This window comes from Cebidichthys violaceus, unplaced genomic scaffold (genome assembly GCF_023349555.1).
Source record: "Cebidichthys violaceus isolate CVI_PGR_0920_01 unplaced genomic scaffold, fCebVio1.0.p SCAF_55, whole genome shotgun sequence".
Taxonomy (NCBI): Eukaryota; Metazoa; Chordata; class Actinopteri; order Perciformes; family Stichaeidae; genus Cebidichthys; species Cebidichthys violaceus.
The window spans coordinates 1,190,026-1,212,607 of NW_027176761.1; the positions used below are offsets into that span (position 1 = coordinate 1,190,026).

At 39.2% G+C, this 22,582-nt stretch overlaps 2 protein-coding genes across 5 annotated transcripts; both read right to left on the reverse strand.

Moving 5' to 3' along the window:
- Positions 1-3,709: 3,709 nt before the first annotated feature.
- On the reverse strand, positions 3,710-9,816 carry nutf2 (nuclear transport factor 2). 2 transcript variants are annotated; one of them, XM_068731989.1, is made up of 5 exons: positions 9,736-9,816; positions 8,502-8,623; positions 5,662-5,733; positions 5,173-5,271; positions 3,710-4,626 (listed from the first exon to the last, which is right to left on the reverse strand). In XM_068731989.1, exons 2-5 carry the CDS (start codon positions 8,598-8,600, stop codon positions 4,513-4,515), a joined length of 384 nt encoding a protein of 127 aa, XP_068588090.1. In that variant the 5' UTR covers positions 8,601-8,623; positions 9,736-9,816; the 3' UTR covers positions 3,710-4,512. The 2 variants fall into 2 exon arrangements, with proteins under 2 accessions (XP_068588090.1, XP_068588091.1); XM_068731990.1 differs by lacking the exon at positions 9,736-9,816 and adding an exon at positions 9,507-9,572.
- A 5,529-nt stretch (positions 9,817-15,345) lies between these two features.
- tsnaxip1 (translin-associated factor X interacting protein 1) lies at positions 15,346-22,318 on the reverse strand. 3 transcript variants are annotated; one of them, XM_068731974.1, is made up of 10 exons: positions 22,222-22,318; positions 21,839-21,979; positions 21,648-21,741; positions 20,795-20,991; positions 20,509-20,650; positions 19,383-19,549; positions 17,506-17,619; positions 16,781-16,890; positions 16,439-16,562; positions 15,346-15,771 (listed from the first exon to the last, which is right to left on the reverse strand). In XM_068731974.1, the coding sequence occupies exons 2-10, from the start codon at positions 21,917-21,919 to the stop codon at positions 15,682-15,684; spliced, it is 1,119 nt and encodes a 372-aa protein (XP_068588075.1). In that variant the 5' UTR covers positions 21,920-21,979; positions 22,222-22,318; the 3' UTR covers positions 15,346-15,681. The 3 variants fall into 3 exon arrangements, with proteins under 3 accessions (XP_068588075.1, XP_068588073.1, XP_068588074.1); XM_068731972.1 differs by having other exon boundaries at positions 22,210-22,318; XM_068731973.1 differs by lacking the exon at positions 15,346-15,771 and having other exon boundaries at positions 16,514-16,594; positions 22,210-22,318.
- Between the last annotated feature and the right edge of the window lie 264 nt (positions 22,319-22,582).

Below are 22,582 nucleotides of genomic sequence, written 5' to 3' on the forward strand. Positions count from 1 at the left end.
TTTTTTTTAGAAAACTTTATTTGAGTTATACAAAATCTACAGTTTTACAAATACATACATGATTTACAAGTACACATATAAAGGGACAAATACAAAACAAAAGTGCTGTGTGCTCGGGTCAAAAGTCCAACAAATGCCACGGGAGGGACCGGCTCTTATCAACAGTTCTCCTTCTCCTGAGTTCAGTGACTATATGTTTCGCCACCACATTGCCGTCCATTATAGTCTGTTTCACTACCATTGTACATCGGGTTTTCCATATTTTGAAACATGCAATGCCAACGATGAGCTGGTAAAGTTCTTTTTGTTTGACAGACATCTTTTCATCAAATACTGCAAACATCACAGATTTATAATTCACACTGAAGACCAGGCTGAGGCCTTGAAGGGAGGCCCAGACCTGTTGAGCTCTGTAGCAGTCTATGAACAGGTGGCTCTGTGTTTCGTCCTCGTCGCAATGTATCATGGGACATTTTTTTGTCGTGACGTAGCAGCTCCATGACACCGTGGCTCTTACAGCGAGTCTGTTTACCGACATGAGCCATCGGACGTCTCTGATGCTCTCTGAGAGGTTCTTGTCTTTCAGTGTTTTTAAGACCTCATCACCCTCGTCATCGGTCAAATGTTTGTATTTGACAAGTCCACCATGTTTAAAATCATTGATCCTTTTATAAATACTTTTACTAGATAGACTGTTCCAGTCTATCTGTAGGTGTTGATATTGATTAGTAAAGTCTCCATATGATAATTTGTATTCAGGACCTATTCTCAGTTTCCCTCTTCTCTTTCTCCACATGGAGACGTCTCCTAACCAAAGAGCGTTTCTGGAGATGGCAGCAGAGATGTTTTTGATAAAGGAAACATGTAGTCTGACGCCGAGCTCTAGAGCCCCTAACCCCCCGTGTTCTTTACTTTTATACATCAGTAGTCTTTTGGTCACTTCCCTGGTTGTGCCCCAGATTAAGTTTACACACTGTTTATTTAACTGGATAATCATTTTGTTTGATGGAGGAAAGATGTTTGATAAAAAAAGTAGTTTAGATAGGATGAACGTCTTGACTATATTTACTCTGGATTTGTAATTAGTATTTTTGTTTTCCCATTTTTTCACCTCTTCTTTAATTTCACACAACTTATTTTCCCAATTTCTTTCACTACTTTTTCTGTCACAGAATATCAAACCCAGTATTTTTATTTCTGGTTTTACTTTAATGTTAATATTACATTTATGACATTCATCTCCGATCCAAACTCCTTCAGTTTTGTTATGATTTAATTTAGCTCTAGATGCTAGTTCATACAGAGCTAGATTGTTGGTTAAGGCATCCATCTCCAGCTGGTTTTTAATAATAACAGTGATGTCATCAGCGTAAGCGATGGCTGTGACTTTGGGCATATGACCTACACTTAAACCTGAAATTAAATGATCCGAATTAATTTTTTGAATTAAAGGATTTATGGCGAGGACGTATAAAGCAGCACTCAGAGGACAGCCCTGCTTCACTCCTCTCTCCACTTGAAAGGCTTCAGTTAAAACTCCATTCACATTTACACAGATATTAGATTTAGCGTACAGACATTTCACCATGTGAACAAAGGCATCGGGGAAGCCATATGACTTCATCACAGTCCAGAGGTAATCTCTGGAGATGTAATCAAAGGCCTTCTTCTGGTCCAGCCCAACAACATAGAAACCTTTTTTATCAGGTTTATGTAAAAGTTCTCTTAATATGCACAAGTTGTCCCACATCAGTCGACCTTTAATTGCACAAGTTTGTTCTTTATCTATGATTTTGTCTAATATGTCATTTAATCTGTTCATAATTATTTTAGCAAGAATCTTATAGTCTGTATTCATAATAGTGAGATGTCTGTAGTTGTCCAAGTCAGCATCATCACCTTTCTTAAACAATAAACATAAAACACCTTGATAAAAGGAGTCTCCCATACAGCCGCTGTTTATACCTTCGTTGTACACAGCAGTGAGGAGGTTTAAGACGTCGTCGTTGTAAAGCTGATAGAACTCAGTGGGCAGACCGTCAGGACCAGGACTTTTACTGACGTTAAGTTGTTGGATGGCCTCCATCACTTCCTCTTTTCTTATCTCTCCACTAAGATGAGTGAAGTTTAAGTCGCTGTATGAAGGCATCGTTTCCTACAGAATATTGACACAGCCTACATCTATGTCTATTCTCTTATATGCATCGACACACAGATTTCTGATTACTTCTCTTTTTTCCTTTTCACAGTAAAAAGTATCACCTTTATGGTTCTTTATACATTTAATAAATTTAGCTTGAATTTGTTTTTGAGTTGATTTCAGAGCATGAATTAAATTCCCTGTTATCTAAGTGTGACTGTTTATAAATATTATACAATAACTCATGATTAAAGTTGTCTATTTGTTTCTTAATACTTGTCATAGTTTCCTCATCTACTGTAGATTTTTTTTTCTTCTGTTTCAGACTAATGTATTGCTTCATTAATTCATCATATGTATTTTTTGCTTTATTTAATTCTCTGCATTTGAATTTGAAGAAATCTTTCACTCTATATTTCAATATTTCCCATAGTTTAATATTAGATTTGGTTAGGATTTTTAGTTGTGTTATTTTGTGTATTTCCTGTTTTAGCTCCTTTAATAAATCTGTATTTTTTAGGCATTGAGTATTTAGTTTCCAGAAGCCTCTGCTAGCTGAGGTTCCAGAAGATACAGATGTTCTAACTATGAGGTGATCTGAGAAGTCATTTAATATGGTTCTATAATTTACTGCTTTGAAGTGTGACGATACATAAATTCTGTCTATACGAGTTTTGGTGTTTGAGTCAAACCTGGTAAATTCATATCCTGAAGGATTTACAGATCTACATACATCTATTAATTTAGTTTCTTCACATACTTGTTTTAAAAATTTGCCTTCTGGACTCAGTTTGAAGGGCTTCTTACTACATCTGTCTTTGTCTTCAGTAACTGTGTTAAAGTCACCACATAATATAATTTTATAACCTACTGAGTTTTCTTTTCTTGGGCTCCTCATGCTGAAATGAACATCCTGCACTCTTCTGCTACCCAACACATAACCGCTCCAATGGTTTAAGTGTTTATCTCCTCAGTTTATCCGTCGGGCCTTAAGAGTGGTGTATTGTTTTCAATGTGTTGCTTTGGTAGAGTGTTCCTGCACTGCAAATCCTGTTGAGATGCATTCTGTCCAGCTATATCAATTCTGCTCATAGAGCCACAGCTTTACACCCGGACACAGTGCAAAAAAAATGTCAAAATGCACAAGATCGTTACAACTCCTATTCCAAATTTTAATTTTCTTTTGCGATGGTTCAGCAAATCTGCTCAACAAGCTTGTTAAATTGTAAACTAACATAAACCTGCCGCAATTTATGCCTAGCTATGGTTTCAAATTGTGACTTTATGACCTCATCTTGGCAATTTATTGAAACCTTTTCTATCGTCTTTGGACTATTGGCTGTTCAGCGGCAACAGCAATAGAGCATAAACACTGGTAACCTGCCATTTAATATTTTGTTACAGCTGAGCTGTGGCTGACGAGGGATTCAAAGTCCAGTTTTTTTCCCCCTCCCAATGCCATGACTCATGGCATCTTCCAATAATGAGCACAGTGGAGAGATAAATTAAGAATTTGGGGGGAGGGGAAATCGGCCACAGAAAATGACATGGAGAGACAAGGCCACACAATTTAGAAAAAAAGTCCAGGTTTTATTGTCTAACGTGTCTGTAGTCCATGTTTACTGCCAGACAGTGTGAGAGAGACAGATTGAGAGCGAGAGAGAGAATATTCAGGAGCCAATCACACAGTGCGGTGAAACTTTGTCCTCCATGATTCTTTGATTTGCGAGAGCAAAACCAAGCATGAGAGTGGATCATGGCAAAGTTAACAATTGTGTAAAAGGAAGACGAAACACACTAAGGCAACACACAAGTGGCATCTAAAAACAACTTAGAACACAAGAAGTCAGAACTGATGGAACCGTCTCTGAACCTGAACATTGATCTACAAACCAGTCAACAAACAGCGCTAACAGAACTGATTTGATAGCAGTGGAGTTAACAGAGTAGAACTGGTTTGAATTAAGAAAAGGTGGAGAGCGGAGCAGAGCTGGAGTAAATGACGTCGTTCGACTGTTTGTCTCTCCGGTGCCTCGAGTGTAGATATTGTAATGGGGGACTCCCGGCTTCATGCAGATCAGCGACGTGGCAGACAGGGGCATCTGATTGGTTAGCTGGCTCTCAGCAAAGAAACGAATCGCAGTTGTACTAGCTGGGGCAGTCTGTAAACCCACCTGGATGAGGTTCAGTGATTGACATCTAGAATCCGGTGTTGGAGAGTCAAGCAGGCGTAAATGAGACAGCAGAAGGGAGAGGCGAGTGTCCCCTCTTCTCTCCATCCCCAACTCCTCCTTCCCTCCCTCCATACTTCACTCACGTGGTGCCCTTCGCTACAGGGCGCCCCTGCCCACCAGATGATAAGTGCCGGGGGGTTAGCCAAAGTTGTGAATGGCCAGCCTGAACATGTCATTGGTGCACACCCACGCATTGTTAATGTTCTTCAGGAGGAAACTCTGATGGAAACCCATGACGGGATCGTCATCTACCTACAAACACACACAAACAGAAACAGCAGGGGATCAGGACAAAGTAGACAGTACAGTGGTTTCATATCAGTTGTGCATTATTAAAGTCAGTCGAGCACGTAATTCCTTCTTTGCCAAGTTAGAGAAACTAACAGCAATAACGTCACCCAGGTTATCCTGGCCTGGAGGAAATGAGAGTTGCTAGTTAGTTGAGCCCAAAAGGTGCCCTGTGAGTTTCCTTGTAAACAAAGCTTCGGTTTACATTTATTGTTATTCACCAAAGTAAATTGTGTGCATCCTCGTGCAACACTTTGGCACTTATCAATATTAGGACTTGTGTTCTATCATGCATCAGAATGCTGTTGTGTGTCTCTTAACAAATGAGACCCTGTGTCTCAATGAGATTACCCGTCTATAATAAATAAATAAAATAAAATAAAATAAAATAAAATAAATAAATATATATATATATATAAATAAAAAGATAAAACGTTGTGTTTAATGTGTGATGTTTTGGCTGTAACAGGACATGCTTTCAAATAAGGTGTAAATGATAGTGTCACTTACTTTTAGCTGTCCTACTACCATACTCAAGATGTTGCAGTCTGGAGTTGGCTGGTGGTCCTGCACTGTTATACTATGCACTATTTTTGGAAAGGGTAGACTCTGGCACACAGACAAGGAAACAAAATAAAATAATACATAAGGAAAATGAATACAGGTATATCAGACACTGAAAGAACAGAAGAAATCAAACTGATCTTTAACTACTTTCATCAACTTACAATAATGATTAGAAATAATAATGATCCTCTACGGGGCTTTTACTACCACAAAAAGGTTAGGGAGGAATCGCATTATTTGACGGATGCATGTTTACACAGATTTTACAATAACAGTTTACAGGTGGTGCATGTAAATGCGTTATTCCTCAGAATAATCTGGTTTCTTGGTTGCACTTAAAACATACTGACTGACATTGCCAGTGTGTTTCTCAGTTGGGCTACCTGTTACACGTTTCCCCTGTATACAGAATATTTTACCAGATTAACTCACATTGAGTTTCCCAATGATTGCCTTTTTTCCCTGGAACTGCTGTCCTTCCCATGTGAGGCATGACTCGTCGATCTGTGTGGAGCAAGACAGAAGGGGGGGGGGGGGTAATGAGTTACAGAAGATGCTATTTGCAGATAAAAAAGTTCTACCAAATAGGGCCACATCAAAAACTCAAGTGGTACTAGCTTTGCTCCCTTAAAAAGGCCATCAGCTGGAGCTCGTTAATAATGACACAAATTCATGACTACATTGTGTATTTCTTCTTAGGTACATTGTAGATGTAGGGCTGGGCGGTATACCGGTTTTAATTTCCCGTGCAATATGAATTTTTCATATACCATCATACCGGTATAGCCAAAACAACTGCTGTCACTCTTCAACAGGAAGCAAAATATATTGTTCGCCGCGAAGAGTGCTACGGTCGGAACTACTTATGTAGTGAGAGGGACCCCTAAATTATGGTTATAACTTTATAACAACAATTAATAACCCACAACTAACGCTCTTTAACAGGGCAACACCACGGCACACAACAGTTTGTGACAAACAATTTGTAACACTAATAATTGTACGTTTAGAAAATTTCACTGCAGGACAGCATGCTGGGTACAGCTTGGTAGCTAGCCCGTTAGCACAACAGTCTGCTACAGCTGGGAGAGGCTCCGTCGCGTTACTTAAAGAACAGAAAAGAGCGAAGCAGGAGGAACAAAGAGAGACCGGAGATGCACCAATAGAGTCTGTGCCCAAGAGAGGAGCTGTGTCTGCTGTTTGGAAGTGTTTTGGTTTTAAAAAATCCAACGTTTTGCGAGTTTGGAGCCACTGTTGATGCCACTGGTGGTAACACGAGCAACTTACATCACCTCAGCAGAAAACGTGAGTTATTTTCATGTGTTCATAGATGCAATCTGAAATGTACTCCTTGAAAACTGCAAACCTATCGTCATGTTTTTATGTTTGTTAAATTATCAGTAGCAATAACTAAATGATATGCTTATAATACATATTACAAACAAATACTTTTTTTTGGGGGGGGGGGGGGGATTTTGGTTAGACACATATGCAACGCTGAGTACCTTGTAACATGTGTGGTGTTTGTTATAAATGGACGTTGGTACATAGAGGGTGATAAGAAGCTGTACTTGGAGGGTTAGAAGACACGCCACACAAACAGATGTTCACCGCTAGCTGCCGGCCGGTTCTTGTGTTGAAAATGTCCGCTTAATAATTAAACACTCAATAAAATAATTTTTGGCGTTAATTAGTTAATGCATTAACACAAAAAAAATATACCATGATACACCATGAAACCGGTATAATCTTACAAAATACCGTGATACACATTTTTGGTCATACCGCCCAGCCCTACTTCCAGGGTCACTATTTGAGAGCCCACAACTACATTCCTTGTGAGAATATTTCCCATCCTGCACCAGGTGGAAATAGACTACAACAGTGATTCTTAATCACAGGGCCGCGGCCGAGCGCCACCTAGAGGGCTGCAAAAAACGTTCAGTTTTGCACCTGTGGGCCGCAAGGGCCGCATAGATCAGGGGTCACTAACTAGCGGGCCGCGGTCCGGATCCGGACCTAAAACCGATAGATAATTGAGAATTATTACATTTTGACGGAGCGCTACTATTTTAACTGGGGCAGCTTTTCCAGCATTTACGGCACTTGTTCAACGGTACAAGAAACACACCGACCAATGCGTCACGTGATGTAGTTTAGCCAATCAAATATGGGTATTCTGACAAGTTTCCGGACTTGAGTGAGATTTACACACACCGTGACACACGGGGGAGAGACGAGGAAAGAGATGGCAGAGCAGGACAGCAATTAGTTTAGTTGTGAAAGTCAAATCAGAGGACGGTTGCTAAAGTCTTTGACCACAAGTCAGCAGACTCGTACAGGTGAATGCTTTCCACAGGCAGCTGTGTGACAGAATGTCTTAATTGGAGCAAACATCGTAACTCACATTTGAAATAAAGTCACAGAACATAAACATAAGATTCCATAAAGGTCAGAACTAAACATTAATTCATTGACCATTAATGATGTTAACAGAAAGAGTAGAGCTGAAGCAAGCGGTTTAATAACTATAGATAAAGTCCATGCTCACACATTTATCTTGTTAGAAGATGAGAAAAATACAATGGTTTTTTTATGATTGACATCAGTTCACACCTGAATGAACTGAATTTAAAGCTGCAAGGCAATTCAGTGAAATACATTTTTCTAAAATTAAGTAATTTATTTAAAGATGCACATTTGTCGAGGGTTTTCTGTTCTGTCAGTTATTCTTTAATCCAGCTTTATTTTACTTGAAATGAGAAGAACATATATTTATGTATTTCTATGTATTATTTATAATTCATCCAGTTAAATTTGAAAACTGAGAATAATTGTTAAAATATAATTGATGTGTACTTTCTCTATTTGATTTGACAGTTGTTTACTACACAGAAACGTTGTTACTACTTCTTGAATATAAATATTTGGCACTAAGATATTATTGTAATGTAAACCTTTGCACGAGGAGATTTTCTCAATCTGGACCTTTTGGAAAATTGCTTGTTAAACTGTAAGTGAATTTGAATATGAAAAGTGTTCACAATGAATTTGTTATTGATCAAGTGAAACCACATAAAAACAGGCCCCACTCCATTTTTAAGCAGGCTTTGTCTGGGATCACATTGCACACCTAGTGTTGGATGTACTAAGGGTCTTGTTAGACTTGTGTCGCATTCACATTCATAAAAGAAAGTTAATTTATAAGTGCAGCCCAGCCCTGTGGTACGACATCTCATAACTGGATAAAAGCATTGTTCTGTCACACTCACATATATGGTTCCGAGTAGTGATCTGTCCGAGTCAAATAGTTGATAGTAATGCTGCACAAAGCTGGATCCTATCTGCTCCCACAGAGGCTGGTCCACCATCCTGAATCACCCTGCAACACACACTGGGAAGGTGGAGAGACAGAAGGGGAGCCGTTTCAGAAATATTCTCTCAACCATTTACAACAAAAATGCATTGTAAATACATTACAATACATTATAACCTTTGAGGCAGAGAGTACTTGTATTCACTTGTTGCAAAAGTGAGATGAATGCAGTATCTAAATCCAGTGAATACCCTCACGCTGTACAAACCAATGGGAAAGATGAAGAAATATAGCAAACCTATCCAGATCACATATTTATTTACACTTGAAACTGTGTAACTTAGCCAACTTACTTTCTGTAAAGAAAAATTCATAAAATTACTACTTCCTTGATACAGACAACAAAAAACAATAAGTTACAAAAAATAACAACGTACGAGTACAACCACACTATATAAAAAACAAGCATTAAAATGACTTAAACCAGCAGAGTTTTACTAAACGCACCGCACTGCTGGTGTCTCCGTTTAGATGACAGTGACAGCACAAGTCATGTGCTTCAACATAACTATACACTGTTGTGCCCGGGACTATCTGAGAGCTCTGGAAATTAGCAATGAAGTCGAAACAACGCCCCATGACATTATCTAAAGACCTAAACAGTCCTAGGTCTGCTGAAAAGCAGTTAAGGCTAGGGGGAGAAGAACACACGCGTGTTTAGTAACGTTATCAAACGGGAAAGCTCTTGTAACCGTATGGCTAGTTAACGTGAGCTAACTAGCTTGCTGCTACTACTAGCAAGTGAGGTTTCTTGTTTGCTAACGTTAGCCTGTGTTGTTAACAGCTCCGATCCCTAGCATGCCTCTCCGCCTGCTAATGTTAGACGTCAGATACATCATATTTCCAAGCGTTAGCTAACTGACTGGCTGGCGTTCGCCATTTCTCCGGTTGCTAAAAATACCCCGTCTCCGCCAAGTGTTGATGCTTCCCTCCGGGCCCGCGCGCACAGCTACCCTACATAGGCGTGCCCAACGTTTTCCCTAAACCGGGTATGAACAGCCAATTAAACTACTTATAACACCTTGTACTTGTTCGAATGTCAGACTAAACTATCACTTTTAGTTTTTCGCATATGTTTCAATTCACTATTCCTCAAGACGGCTTCTTCAAAATATTTAAAATAAACTTACCTCTAACCAACACCGAGGCCTGCTTCACGATGGCACAGTGAAGTGTCCGCTTCTCTTCGAAGTCACGCATTCAAAAGCTGTACTAGCCCCGGTGGTTTGTGGGGATTGTAGTCTATTACACATTTGGTTCGTTTCTATGTCTCACTATTGTATTTAGTTATGGCCATGCTAATAAAGCTATTTGAATTTAGTATATAAATAAATAAATAAAAAAGTAGCGTTGTGTTTTGTCTGGTGTAAAGCATAACAGAGAACAGTTAGCTTAATTTGATTATATTATGGTCTATGTCACATTGCATACATTTGCTTTTTGTGATATGAATATATAAATATTGGAGAAAATATGTATATATTCATACCACAATATTGTGAATGGAATTGTAATATGAATATATAAATATTGGAGAAAAAAATATACCTCAATCAAGCCCGGAGGCAAACATTTGCTGTGGGCCCCTATTCAGCCACTCAGTTCAACAAACTTTTGTTGGTCTCTCAAAACTCCACATTGATATTTTGGATAGAGCAATGTACATACAGCTTTAATCTCTACAAACCATAGAAATAGGAATAAAAGTAGAACAGACATTGGCCCAATCCCACCGTCCCTCCGAAGGCCTTAAACCCTGAATCATCTGGTCAATGGTTGAGTGTGAGAGGCTTTAAGGGCATGAAATAGTGTACATACATATGGGACAGCACTTTGCTGCGACATATCACGAAACCTTGACAGTGGCATAACATGTTATATACAATTGTGGTCATTTATTTAATATTTCTTACTCCTTGATTAGAACATATTATAGGCTATTGTCTTACGAGATGAGAGGTAGTTGTCAAATAATCTTTTTACTCGTTTTTGACAAAACAGCTTTAAAAACAAAATGAAAAGAAATGGTTGATGAATAAACCAGGAGTGTAATATAGTCCTTTGCTCTCATGTGTTTTCATGTTCCATCTTTAATCCTTAATGTTTCTATGTAAATGTAATATGCCAGACTGAACCTGTTTTTACGTATCTGGCTTTCACTGGTAACCCTGCGTTTGACATCCCGATGCTACGAGTTGTGGGTAATTCCCTTAGGCAGAGTCTGCAGAAATGCAGACTTATGGAAAGTTGTCATAAAGGGCTCAAAATGTCTGCGAGAGAGCCCTCAAACACACAACAATTTGACAGTGGGACAGCCCTAAACCCTCACAGACTTTGCAGTCCTTGAGTGTGTTGATTGGGTTTGGGTCATTCCTATTCAATTCAACATAGCAGTATGGTCAGAGCGGCAGCCATTTTTATGTGTATCATTGCCATTGCGACCCTTATAGTGGGCTAACATTTGTATAAAGTAAACCGACTTATGGCATGTCGCGGACTCACTAAGGCAAGGTTTTGACATAACTATCAAATCGACTTGTGGAGTTGCAACATTAGGAAGAATAAACAAAGTAAATGAGTAAAATTTAACAACTTAATGCTTCATCCACACAGAGTAGGAAAACGCAATGCTATTGCTGGATGACTGACAACTTTGTTTAAAGCATGGTGGAATTTAGATAGATAGATAGATAGATAGATAGATAGATAGATAGATAGATAGATAGATAGATAGATAGATAGATAGATAGATAGATAAATAGATAGATAGATACTTTTGTTCGATAATTTGTTCGCTACAGCAGCATTATAGTACAGTTCATAGAATAGAAAATAGAATTTACAAGCTAGCTAGCTAACCAGCAGACAGCTGGCTAGTTAGCTAATTCCGCCATGGCTAGTTCACTGGGTCTAAGAGTCACGCTGCCATACTCCACCACTACCTGGCTAACTAGTCAGCCATCCAGACAATCTGCTTTACGGCCCCACTGATGTTTCCATTCCATTGTAGAATGGGTGGCAAAGTAAGGATAGCAGGTTTGCACTGTGCGGGTAGTTAGCCTAATATTAGCTAACTAACAGCGGCCTGGGCTTCTTACATTACAGTCATTTAGCAGACGCTTTTATCCAAAGCGACTTACAATTCAGTATCTATCTACACACGCAGCCACGGGAGATATTTTGGGGTTAAGTGTCTTGCTCAAGGAGATTGACTGGAGCCGAGGATCGAACCGCCGACCCTCTGATTGGTTGAAAGGCGGCCCTGCTCTCCACTTAGCCACGGTCACCTGTGATGTAGTGTCACCATAACAACTGACAACATTTGCCATTTTCTTTTGTACTAGTCAAGTGACCACAGAAAAACAGTTCAACGTCCATTCTACTTCTATTCTATTTCTACACTACAAACAGACGACACAAAATCTAATAGGACTTTGTCTTCATGTCCAGATGATGCTTAAGAGGATAAATGGGACGCAAATCAAGGAGAAATCTGTCAATATCTGAAGACAACGAGAAAAATGGAGCTGAGGGCGATGCGTTGAAAGGTATGCCCAGACAATGTTTCAGCTTGACAATAAAAAGATATTTAGATCCCAGAAGAACACGCATTTTGAGAAAGTGGTGAGCCAACTGGCAGAAATCTGCGAGGTGCAGGCGAATGAGAAGAACTCCGTGCCCTCCTCTCCTTTCTTCTGTGCACCATTACCACAGAGAGCATTCTTGGTTTGGATGCTGCCGGGATAATAAACAGGCAAGAGGATGACAGTAAGAATACAAACATGCACATTCTGGACAAATAAAAAAGGGCTATGTGTTACATATGTGTATGGGTGTCTGGTAATGCGGCTGTGCTGCCTGAAAGCCAACACACCAGTGAAGGAGGGTTCTGCATGCTATTGGGGTGGCCGTGATGGAGTGGAGGTGCGGCAAGGACGACTGGTTCCTCTTTAGCAAGTCATCTAATCACACACTGTGGCATGATCTGTCCTGCTCCTTTGTTTCATGTCATTTATTCAGTCATGTTAAACATTTCCTGTTTTATTTTGTTACTCACTGTTTCATATAACTTCAATTCCTGCCTTTTGTGTGTTTTCCCACCAGTTCTTGTTTGTTGCCCCTCTCTGATAAATTCAACCTGTCCCTTGTTATCACCCTTCCTCCTGCATTTATGCTGTGTTCCAGACATCTTGGAGGTCTGAATTTTCCCATTGGAAATTTCCAACTTCTGACAAAGAGTTCATCATTCACAACGTCAAACGTAAACAAAAAACATAGCTGGCCGTGACAAATTGATGATTGTTTGGCAAGTGTAAGCACAATTGAACTCTCAGCAGTGCAGCCTCCATGTTTTATCTGTCATTTTATACTGTTATACTGCAGAGAAAGTAGCTTTCAGAGATTGTTGAACGTAACCACCTGTTAACATGGCGACATATTTTCATGCAAAACACACACGCCTTTTAATTGATGGGTTACCATATATATAGTGTGACGTCAGACAACTGCTTCTTGGGGAAGTTGGGGGGGAAACTGATTTACCAAGAGTTCCCAAGTAGGAACTCAGACTTATTGTGAAATAAACCAAATGGGTGGGAGTAACGTTCCATTGTAGTTTTTCTAGTAGGAGGAAAATGATCGAGCTTTAAGTTTTTGGATTCAGCCCTAATCAGGCATCTTTGGTTACCACTGCTTCTTTTTGGAACCGACTTACCGTGTACCGAACCTGTCTTTGCAAGTTTTTTTGGATCTAACTCTAACTTTGGTGTTTCTCCAGCCATCACAGTGCAAACACACCTGACAAGGGCAGAGTCTAAAAACATAAAAAGCAAGGCCTAATTAACACAGGGAGTGCTCGAAGAGAAACAGTGGCAACGCAAGACACGGACACTAAGACAAACTAGCCCAAGTGAGGGGAGCACAGATAATAAATGCACGAAGGAAAGAAAGGTGATAACGAGGGACAGGTGATTGCAGGGCTAATAACAGACAGGTGAAACTAATTAGGGAGAGGTAGACAAAGAACAAATGGCAGGAAAACACACAAAATGCATGAAGCTAAGTGATCTGAAACGAGAGGCGAGGTGAGTCACAAAATAAAACAGGAAACACAAAAAAAGGACAGAATAAATTACATGAAACAAAGGAAAAGCGTAAGCTAGGTGCGGAGCAGAACATTACATTATTTGTGCATTCCAATACTCCTACTACCATACTATTTAGCTTGTTAGAAAAATATTAATGTGTCTCAATATGTCAAATGCAGAATGTCAAAAATACCAGGATGTGCTTCTGCATCCGGTCGTGTGCAAGCCAACATGCTTTTCTGGCTATTCTGACCCACAATCCTTTGCGTGCAAAAACTCTTGGGTTGGCAATATCAGTCTGTTGGTTGTCAATACATCACTTAATTCCAGAATGAAAGCTCAAAAATGCATTAAGTGGCCGTACACACTTCACTGCAACTTCAAATGAATAATAATGTTGCTCTGTACCCGCTGGATGTGGGGATAACCAACTAACAATCAAGCATAATCATCACAACATGTTTCTGCTGTTATTTCAGGTTTTTAAAAAAAAAAAAGTTAAGTTGAATTAATAAATAATAAAACGCAATATTATTTGGTTCAGTATGCTCAGAGGATTCGCTACTAAAGCCCTAAACACCTCGTTCCAAAATTCCACAGGTTAGGTTTTGTACAATACAGCGACTATGTGTCTTGTTAGAATTGTTTCTAACACTGTTTTTTATTTGGTTTTGAGATAATACAATCTTTCTGGGTTAGATGTATCAACAGGTTTTGTAAGCATTTACTTTCATTTTCAGCCTTTTTTACAAAAGCGGTGCAGCTCGTAAAGTTTGCCTCAGAGTCAAGTCTGTCACTTTAAGAAATTACATTTAAAGTTATACATTTAAAAAAAACCTGTCACAATGTCTATAAACACGTCTAAATCCTCTGCATGCATTTTACATTGTGGCCACCAAGAAAATGTGACTCTCTTCTGGCAAATTGACATGGCAGCATTTTGGGGTAAATGACTGGAGGACATTTACAAACACTCAACAAGAAACTGTAGAATTTGCATTTACAGATTACTGTCCATGGCTGAAAAGAGTTTATCTGGGGTGGCCACTTTATCAAAAACAGCACACATTCATTAATCTCTTTCTCCAGACCACGCACTTTAAGGGCTTTTCTGTCTCCACTCCTGTGTTTACTCTGATGAACCGGCAGTTGTTGAGACTTAGGCCTCCACTGACTTGTTACTTAACCCACTGAGGTTGTGTTTTCGATGTGTTTTCGCATTGACTTACATTCATTTCCTGGAGACCCCTAACCATGACCGCTTTCAACCAAACCCTAATCCTAACCTTACACCGACTCTTCACCCTGAAATGTGATGATTTACATTAATTTTGTCCCCATAAGGAAGACGAGTCCTCACAATGTAACTGTGTAAACAGATTTATGTCCCCACAAGTCATGAAAAACCACCCACCAACACACACACTCACAGTCAGGGATTGAATGTATAGCTATTAGTAACAGGTAAAAGAATTTTATGAAAAATGACAAATATATTGGAAATGAACATGTATTTCAAAGTTGTAACGAATAGCTTATGCGTGCAAGAAACATTCAAATAAAAAACCATCCGACTGACCATTATAAATTTATAGTGATTTATTTATTTTTTAACAAGTTGCATTAGGCCACCCACTCTATAAGGCACCCACGGTTATAATAGCGTCACAGGTTCAGGGTCAGTCATATCACATTTCCTCAACCAGATCTACACTGTGAGGCTTCTGTTGCAGCTCCCACTACAATGGAAGCTAATGGCACTGTTTTCAGTCATCAGCAAAAGCAGACAGTGATATTGCAATATTACTGCATATACATTTACAGTTATTTAAATATCAGAAACTGTTAAAAAAAAAAGTGTTGTGTGGACAATCAATTATCTGTGATTCAAGAATTGAAGTTGCATACACCATGGTTTTCTGACATGACCTTAAGCCAGCAAGTTGTCCCACCTTAACAAATCCATAAAATGTGTTCGACAACATTATATCAGTCGCTTGCTGGACAGGGACTCGATGCAGCCTTTTCCTCTGATTCTTCTAGAGCTGCGGTTAAGGCTCTCGAACCGGATTCTGCTAGCTGTTGGAGCATTAAAGTCAAGACATCAAATTTTAGTCAATGAGCAGAAGCCCATTCAAACCCAAAAATACAGTTAATTCAGAAAGTATTTCGACCCCTTCACTTTTTGCACATTGTGATAGGTTGCAGCTTTACGCCATGAGACCTTATATGTATATATAGGTGTGTTCCTTTCCAAATCAGCTAAATTTACGACAGGTGGACTCCAAATAAGAAACATCTCAAAGATGATCCAGAGAAATGGGAGACACCTGAGATAGTTAAAATAAGGAAAGCACCATAGCAAAGAGTCTGAATGTCAATGTGATGTTTCTTTTTAATAACAAAGAAATTCTAATATATTGTTTTTGCTTTGCCTTTATGAGGTATGACGTTTATATGCTGAAGGAAAAGATGGATTCAAATGCACAAGGCTGTGGCATAGCAAAATGTGAAAACAAAGTGAAGGGGTATGAACATTTTGTGAATGCACTGTATATTGTCAGTTGCTTCCCTGGCTTCAATGGCCACACTTTTTGTAAATATTTAAGTGTAATTCAATGTTTACACCCAATAAGAGCACAAAGGTACTTAGAGGGGCTGCAGATGCAGGCCGAAAATCACAGTTTGTGAGATAGATAAACTAATATCAGCCTGAGAAGACAGTGAATCCTCTGGTGGTACGTACCAGGTTGTGGAGTCTCTGAGAGGAGATGGTGTCATCACTGTTGTCTGGTTCGCTTTGAGCTGAGTCCACAAGTTCTTCTATTTCCTGATCTGACTTCAGAGGGAACGCTGCTCTCAGGGCCGTCCTGTACAAACATGCATGAACACAAAAGACTCTCTTTTGACAGAGGAAAACAGAGAGAGAGAAAGAACAAAACCTCTTTTTTTTTCTGCTAAAGGATGTATTTCTTTTGAATTGAGGGTCTAATGATAGGGGGTGTCATTCGTCGTTGTTAATCTATATAAATAAAACTTCCGTGACTGCAATTGTGTGTGTGCTTCTGTTTGCATATTATTTGATCACCTAAACTCCTGGATGGTGAGTTTGCCGCTATTAGGGGCATCGGAGTTGATCGGGTCTTCGAGGTAGTCAGACTGAATCTGGCTTTGCCCATGAAACAAACTCTCCTCCATCTGAAAAATAAACAAACCGCTTTTACAAGAAACAGTCCAACATTTTGGAAAAAATGCTTATTTTTCCTTTATGCCAAAAGTTATCAGAGAAGGTTGATTCTACTCTGGTGTCTGTCAGTTCAACATGAAGCTGTAGCCTAGAAATAGTTAGCTTAGTTTAGCTATGCAAAAGTAATGAAACAGGGGAAACAGCTGGTCTGACTCTGTTCAAAGGTTAAAAAAAATAAAATTCAACCAACCAGCAATTCATGTTATATCGTGCTTGTTTTTGATTGTTCAAAAAACTAATTGTAAAAGTGACAAGACCCTTTGTTTCTACAGATTTAATAAACAAAATATGACGTGTTGATTAGTGAACTGCTGTTGCTGGTCAGCTGGTCTTTGTTTACCTTTGGACAGAGCCAGGCTGTAGTGTTCCCTGATGTTAGCCTTTATGCTAAGCTAAGGTAAGCTAAGCTAGCTGTCCCCCCCCCCCCCCCCTTACATTTAGTGTAAAATAGTATGGCTCTTTTAGTTAATTTTTTGGGGCTGCCAAAAAACTAATTAGCTTCAAATTTGGAGAAACAACTCCATACCTGTTGATCACAAACATCCCTTTTGAATATTGGGTGTTACCTGCACAGTGACGGGGTCGCGTGTCTCAATCTGCACGCTGCCTCTCCTGTGGAGCTCCAGCAGGGTGTCATACTCACTCTTCAACTGGTCAAAGTCACTCTGCAGAGTCTTCAACTGGACACCGCAGAAAATACAGAAACGACACCACGGTGGAGACTGTTAACATTTTGAAATCATGCATTCTGTGTATGTGTACATGCAGGTGTGTTCTGTGTGTACAGTATATATTTCTGTACATACAGTGCTGTGAAAAAGTATTTGCCCCCTTCCTGGTTTCTTATTTTTTTGCATATTTGTCACACTTAAATGTTTCAGATCATCAAACTAATTTTAATATTAGACAAAGATAACCCGAGTAAATACAAAATGCTGTTTTCAAATGATGATTTCTTTTATTAAGGGAGAAAAGCTATCCAAACCGACTTGGCCCTATGTGAAAAAGTAATTGCCCCCCTTGATAAATCATGAATGAACTGTGATTTTTTTGGAAAGCTGAGTTCAATTTCACTAGCCACACCCAGGCCTGATTACTGCCAGACCTGTCGAATCAAGAAATCACTTAAATAGAACCTGTCTGACAAAGTGAAGTCGGCTAAAAGATCTCAAAAAGCAACACATCATGCCTCCATCTAAAGAAATTCAAGAACAGATGAGAAACAAAGTAACTGACATGAATCAGTTTGGAAAGACCCCAGAACAACATCTAAAGAACTGCAGGCCTCACTCGCCTCAGTTAAGGTCAGTGATCATGATTCAACAATAAGAAAGAGACTGGGCACAAATAGCACCCATGGGAGAGTTCCAAGGCGAAAGCCACTGCTGTCCAAAAAGAACACAAAGGCTCGTCTCACATTTGCCAAAAAACATCTTGATGATCCCCGAGACTTTTGGGCAAATATTCTGTGGACTGACGAGACAAAAGTTGAACTTTTTGGAAGGTGTGCGTCCCGTTACATCTGGCGTAAAACTGACACAGCATTTCATAAAAACAACATCATACCAACAGTCACACATGGTGGTGGTAGTGTGATGGTCTGAGGCTGCTTTGCAGCTGCAGGACCTGGACGACTTGCCATAATTTATGGAACCATGAATTCTGCTCTCTACCAGAACATCCTGAAGAAGAATGTCGAGCCATCAGTTCGTGACCTCAAACTCAAGCGCACTTTGGTTATGCAGCAGGACAATGATCTGAAACACACCAGCAAGTCCACCTCCGAATGGCTCAAAAAAAGCAAAATGAAGATTTTGGAGTGGCCTAGTCAAAGTCTGGACTTAAATCTGATTGAGATGCTGTGGCATGACCTTAACCAAGCCGTTTCTGATCGAAAACCATCCAATGTGGCTGAATTAAAACAATTCTGCAAAGAAGAGTGGGCCAAAATTCTTCCACAGCGATATGAAAGACTCATTGTCAGTTATCGCAAACGCTGGATTGCAATTGTTGCCGCCAAGGGTGACAAAACCAGTTATCAGGTTTAGGGGGCAATTACTTTTTCACATAGGGCCAAGTCGGTTTGGATAGCTTTTCTCCCTTAATAAATTAAATCATCATTTAAAAACAGCATTTTGTCTTTACTCGGGTTATCTTTGTCTAATATCAAAATTTGTTTGATGATCTGAAACATTTAAGTGTGACAAATATGCAAAACATAAGAAACCAGGAAGGGGGAAAATACTTTTTCACAGCACTGTGTATATATATATATATATATATATATATATATATATATATATGTATGTATGTATGTATGTATGTGTATATATATATATATATATATATATATATATATATGTGTATATATATATATATGTGTATATATATATATATATATATGTATGTATGTATATATATATGTATATATGTATGTGGCCACCTGTAGGAGGTGTTGTTTGTGTGTTTGTTCCAGGGTGTCCCAGTTGCGTCTTGGCACGAGGTCCCAGTACTCCGCCTTCATCCTGTTGAGCTGCTCCTGGGCTTTAGTCAGGTCTTTCCGACACACCTTCAGAGCGAGCTGCAGCTCCACAGGGTCCTTAGCCCCTTCTTTCAATATGGAAACAAATTCCAGAACAAAATATTATATTATTATATATATTACATATCAGGTTTGAAAATTGACTGTATAGTTTAGGTATTTAGATGAGGCTCTTACTTTTTTAAATTCCTAAAAGTTATCGTTCATTTTATCGCTAAGATTTTTTTGGCCAATGTGCCTTCGTAAATTGCTTTCTTGTAGAGAGTTAGATGACAAGATTGATACCGCTCTCATGTTTGGACGGTAATATGAAGAGACAGCCAGGCGGACCATTTCTTGAGGTGCAGTGACTTCAAGTCAAGAAATAGTCCAGCACATAACTCCTGTACTACAACATCTCGTCATTTTCAGCTCATTTTTGTATGGATAAAACTGACACAATACAATGTGTTTATTAGTGAGCTTCACAGGTAGTAGGTGGGTTTTTGACTTTGGACAAAGCCAGGCTAGCTGTTTCCCCCAGTTTCCAGTCTTTAAGCTAAGCTAAGCTAAATGACAGCTGCTTCTCAGCAAGAAAGTGCATAAGCATATTTCCCAAAATCTTAAACTATATATTTGGACTTTGTTGTAGCCCTAACCACAAATTGTAAATCAGTGGGCAACGTTTTCACTAATACATAATGGCTGCAACTGACAATTATTTGTATTATTGATTAATGTGTCTGTTATTTTTTTGTCTATTAAATGAATCATTTGGTCTATAAAGTCAGAAATTGGACAAATGTGCACATCACATCACAGCCCAAAGTGACGTCTTCAAATGCCTTGTTTTGACCAACAGTCTAAAACCCAAACATATCCAGTTTACAATCACAGAAGACAAATGAAAACAGGAAATATTCACATTTGAAAAGCTGGAATCAGAAATTTCTTGAACCAAATTACTCAAAATGATTAATTATTAAAATAGTTTCTGATTCACTTTCAGCTAATGGACTAATTGAATATACTGTAGCTGCAGCTCTACCTGTGTTTTCATCTGAGGGATGCTCCCCCTTCACAGAGCCTCTTGTTCCATCATTGAGCTGCCAGATCAGCAACTGGCGGGCATCGCGCTCCTCCCGGTACTGCAGGTACTGGTTGGACAGTTCAGACTGCAGACGGTCCACCTGGAAAGGAATAGAAGATATAGTGGCCTTATTATCTGAACTGAATCTCAATCAAAGCTCTTTTTTGGGGATGACGGAATCTCTTCCTGTGACCCTAAATAACTTTTTCATACACATGTTTGAGAGTCATGTTTGGTCATGTACCACTGCCTGCGTGGCCTTTTCTTTCTCCCTCATGGCCTCGACGTCCCTCTGCAGTTGCTGCTTCTCCCTTTTCAAGGCTCCAATCTCAGCATGCTCCTCTGCCCAGCGAGCTTGAATCCTCCTGTCGCATTCCTCCGTCACCAGCCTCAGATGGGATCGCAGCGGTTCCAGTTCTCGGATTTTATCCTGCTGATATGCTGAACAGATGGAAAATGTATCAAAATGACCTGCTGTGAAACTCTAGGGCTCAAACAATTACTTGGTCAAATGAAGAGTAAGCGCTAGAGCGATCTGGAGACATCAATCCATCCCCTCAGTATCTGAGAAGCTGTGACGGGCACTTGCCATTATGTTAAATGTTTTACAGGCTAAATAACTAAAGGATACACCGAAAAATAATATAGCTGGTTGCTTGATCAACAATAAAAACTAAGTTATCAAATTTCAATGAAACTAATTTCATTTAGATATTAAGAGTCTTTAAATTGTGAGATTGGCATTTTGCAATAGTTTTGCCAATGACTCATGAACTACCACACTATAAATAGAAAATGTGTCCCATGAATGTGAGTCACTTTGTATTTTGATGCAGACTCAAAATTCTTTTTGAATTTAAATGATTTTCTATCATTTAAATAACTAATTAGAAGATTGTGCAACTTAGAGTAATGCTCTCTCTGTTTTTCTGATAGATTTCTGGTTTTCTGTATATTTCAAGTGTCATCATTTTATAGTGTCTCAGTTTTTTCTTGCAGAATTTCTTAAATGTAACTCAGATGGCTGCCTGGTAGCAACTTCACCAAATCTAATCAAATTATTCTTAAGAAATGAAGATGATCATAGCAGTACTGACCTAAAGTGTTTTCATATTCCTTTTTGATGGCAGAAAGAAGCGGTTGGTAGGTTTTGAACTCTTTGATGAAACAACCAAAGACATCACGGTAGACCTGTGGCCAGATTCAAATATGTGAGTACCCCCTCTAACAATGTTTTTATGGTAATTCCTCTGGTTTTATTGTATATCAAAAAAACAAAACATAGCACCTGTAATTTCAGTTCCTGAAATTTTGACTCATAAGAGTTGATAATATGTAGCTCCTTGTTCACGTAGCTCTCCAGGTGCATCAGGAGTTGAGGCTTTCTCCCTGGACCTGAATAAATGTATCTGCTACCTGTCCAGCAGAACTACACACACACACACACATACACATACACACACACACACACACACACACACACACACACACACACACACACACACACACACACACACACACACACACACAGCTTTGATAGTGACTCAATCATCTTCGCAGCCAGCATATAATAGTCTACTTGATCTATTGATCATTCATTTATCTGAAGTGGGCTTTTCATGAGTGAAATTCTGCCAGGTGTTATGAACATCTAGCTACCTGGTGTTCTACCTTTGTCCCTGCAGGTTGGACAGAAACAGCAGCGGCACTTTCTCCTTCTTGTCCTACCACTGATGTCTGGACAGTGTCATTTTGTAGTCTATGGTCATATGTAAGTCTAAAAAAAAAGAACAGATCGAAGATACATTGCACATTGTAGTTTAGTTAACACTAACTCTAGTAGCTCTACGAGCTAGTAAATTACAATAATAGAATAGCCATAATATTTTCGCTATGAAAAACTTTGACAAGGTTACGAGGTTACAAGGGTTTTCATTTGTCATTGTAGGACAGGGTTGTACCACGAAATTTAAATTACAGTCCCAATTTGCTACATATAGAAAACAATCAACACCAAAACAAACTATATTAT

Coding starts and splice junctions, on each gene's coding strand:
- nutf2 (XM_068731989.1), bottom strand. CDS start 8,600: ATGGTGGACCAGCCTCTGTGGGAGCAGATAGGATCCAGCTTTGTGCAG. Junction 5,734..8,501: donor CACTACTCGGAACCATATAT/GTGAGTGTGACA, acceptor TGCTCCACACAG/ATCGACGAGTCATGCCTCAC. Junction 5,272..5,661: donor CAATCATTGGGAAACTCAAT/GTGAGTTAATCT, acceptor TCTGTGTGCCAG/AGTCTACCCTTTCCAAAAAT.
- tsnaxip1 (XM_068731974.1), bottom strand. CDS start 21,919: ATGCACCTGGAGAGCTACGTGAACAAGGAGCTACATATTATCAACTCT. Junction 19,550..20,508: donor TCCCTCAGATGAAAACACAG/GTAGAGCTGCAG, acceptor CCATATTGAAAG/AAGGGGCTAAGGACCCTGTG. Junction 16,891..17,505: donor GCGACCCCGTCACTGTGCAG/GTAACACCCAAT, acceptor TTTATTTTTCAG/ATGGAGGAGAGTTTGTTTCA.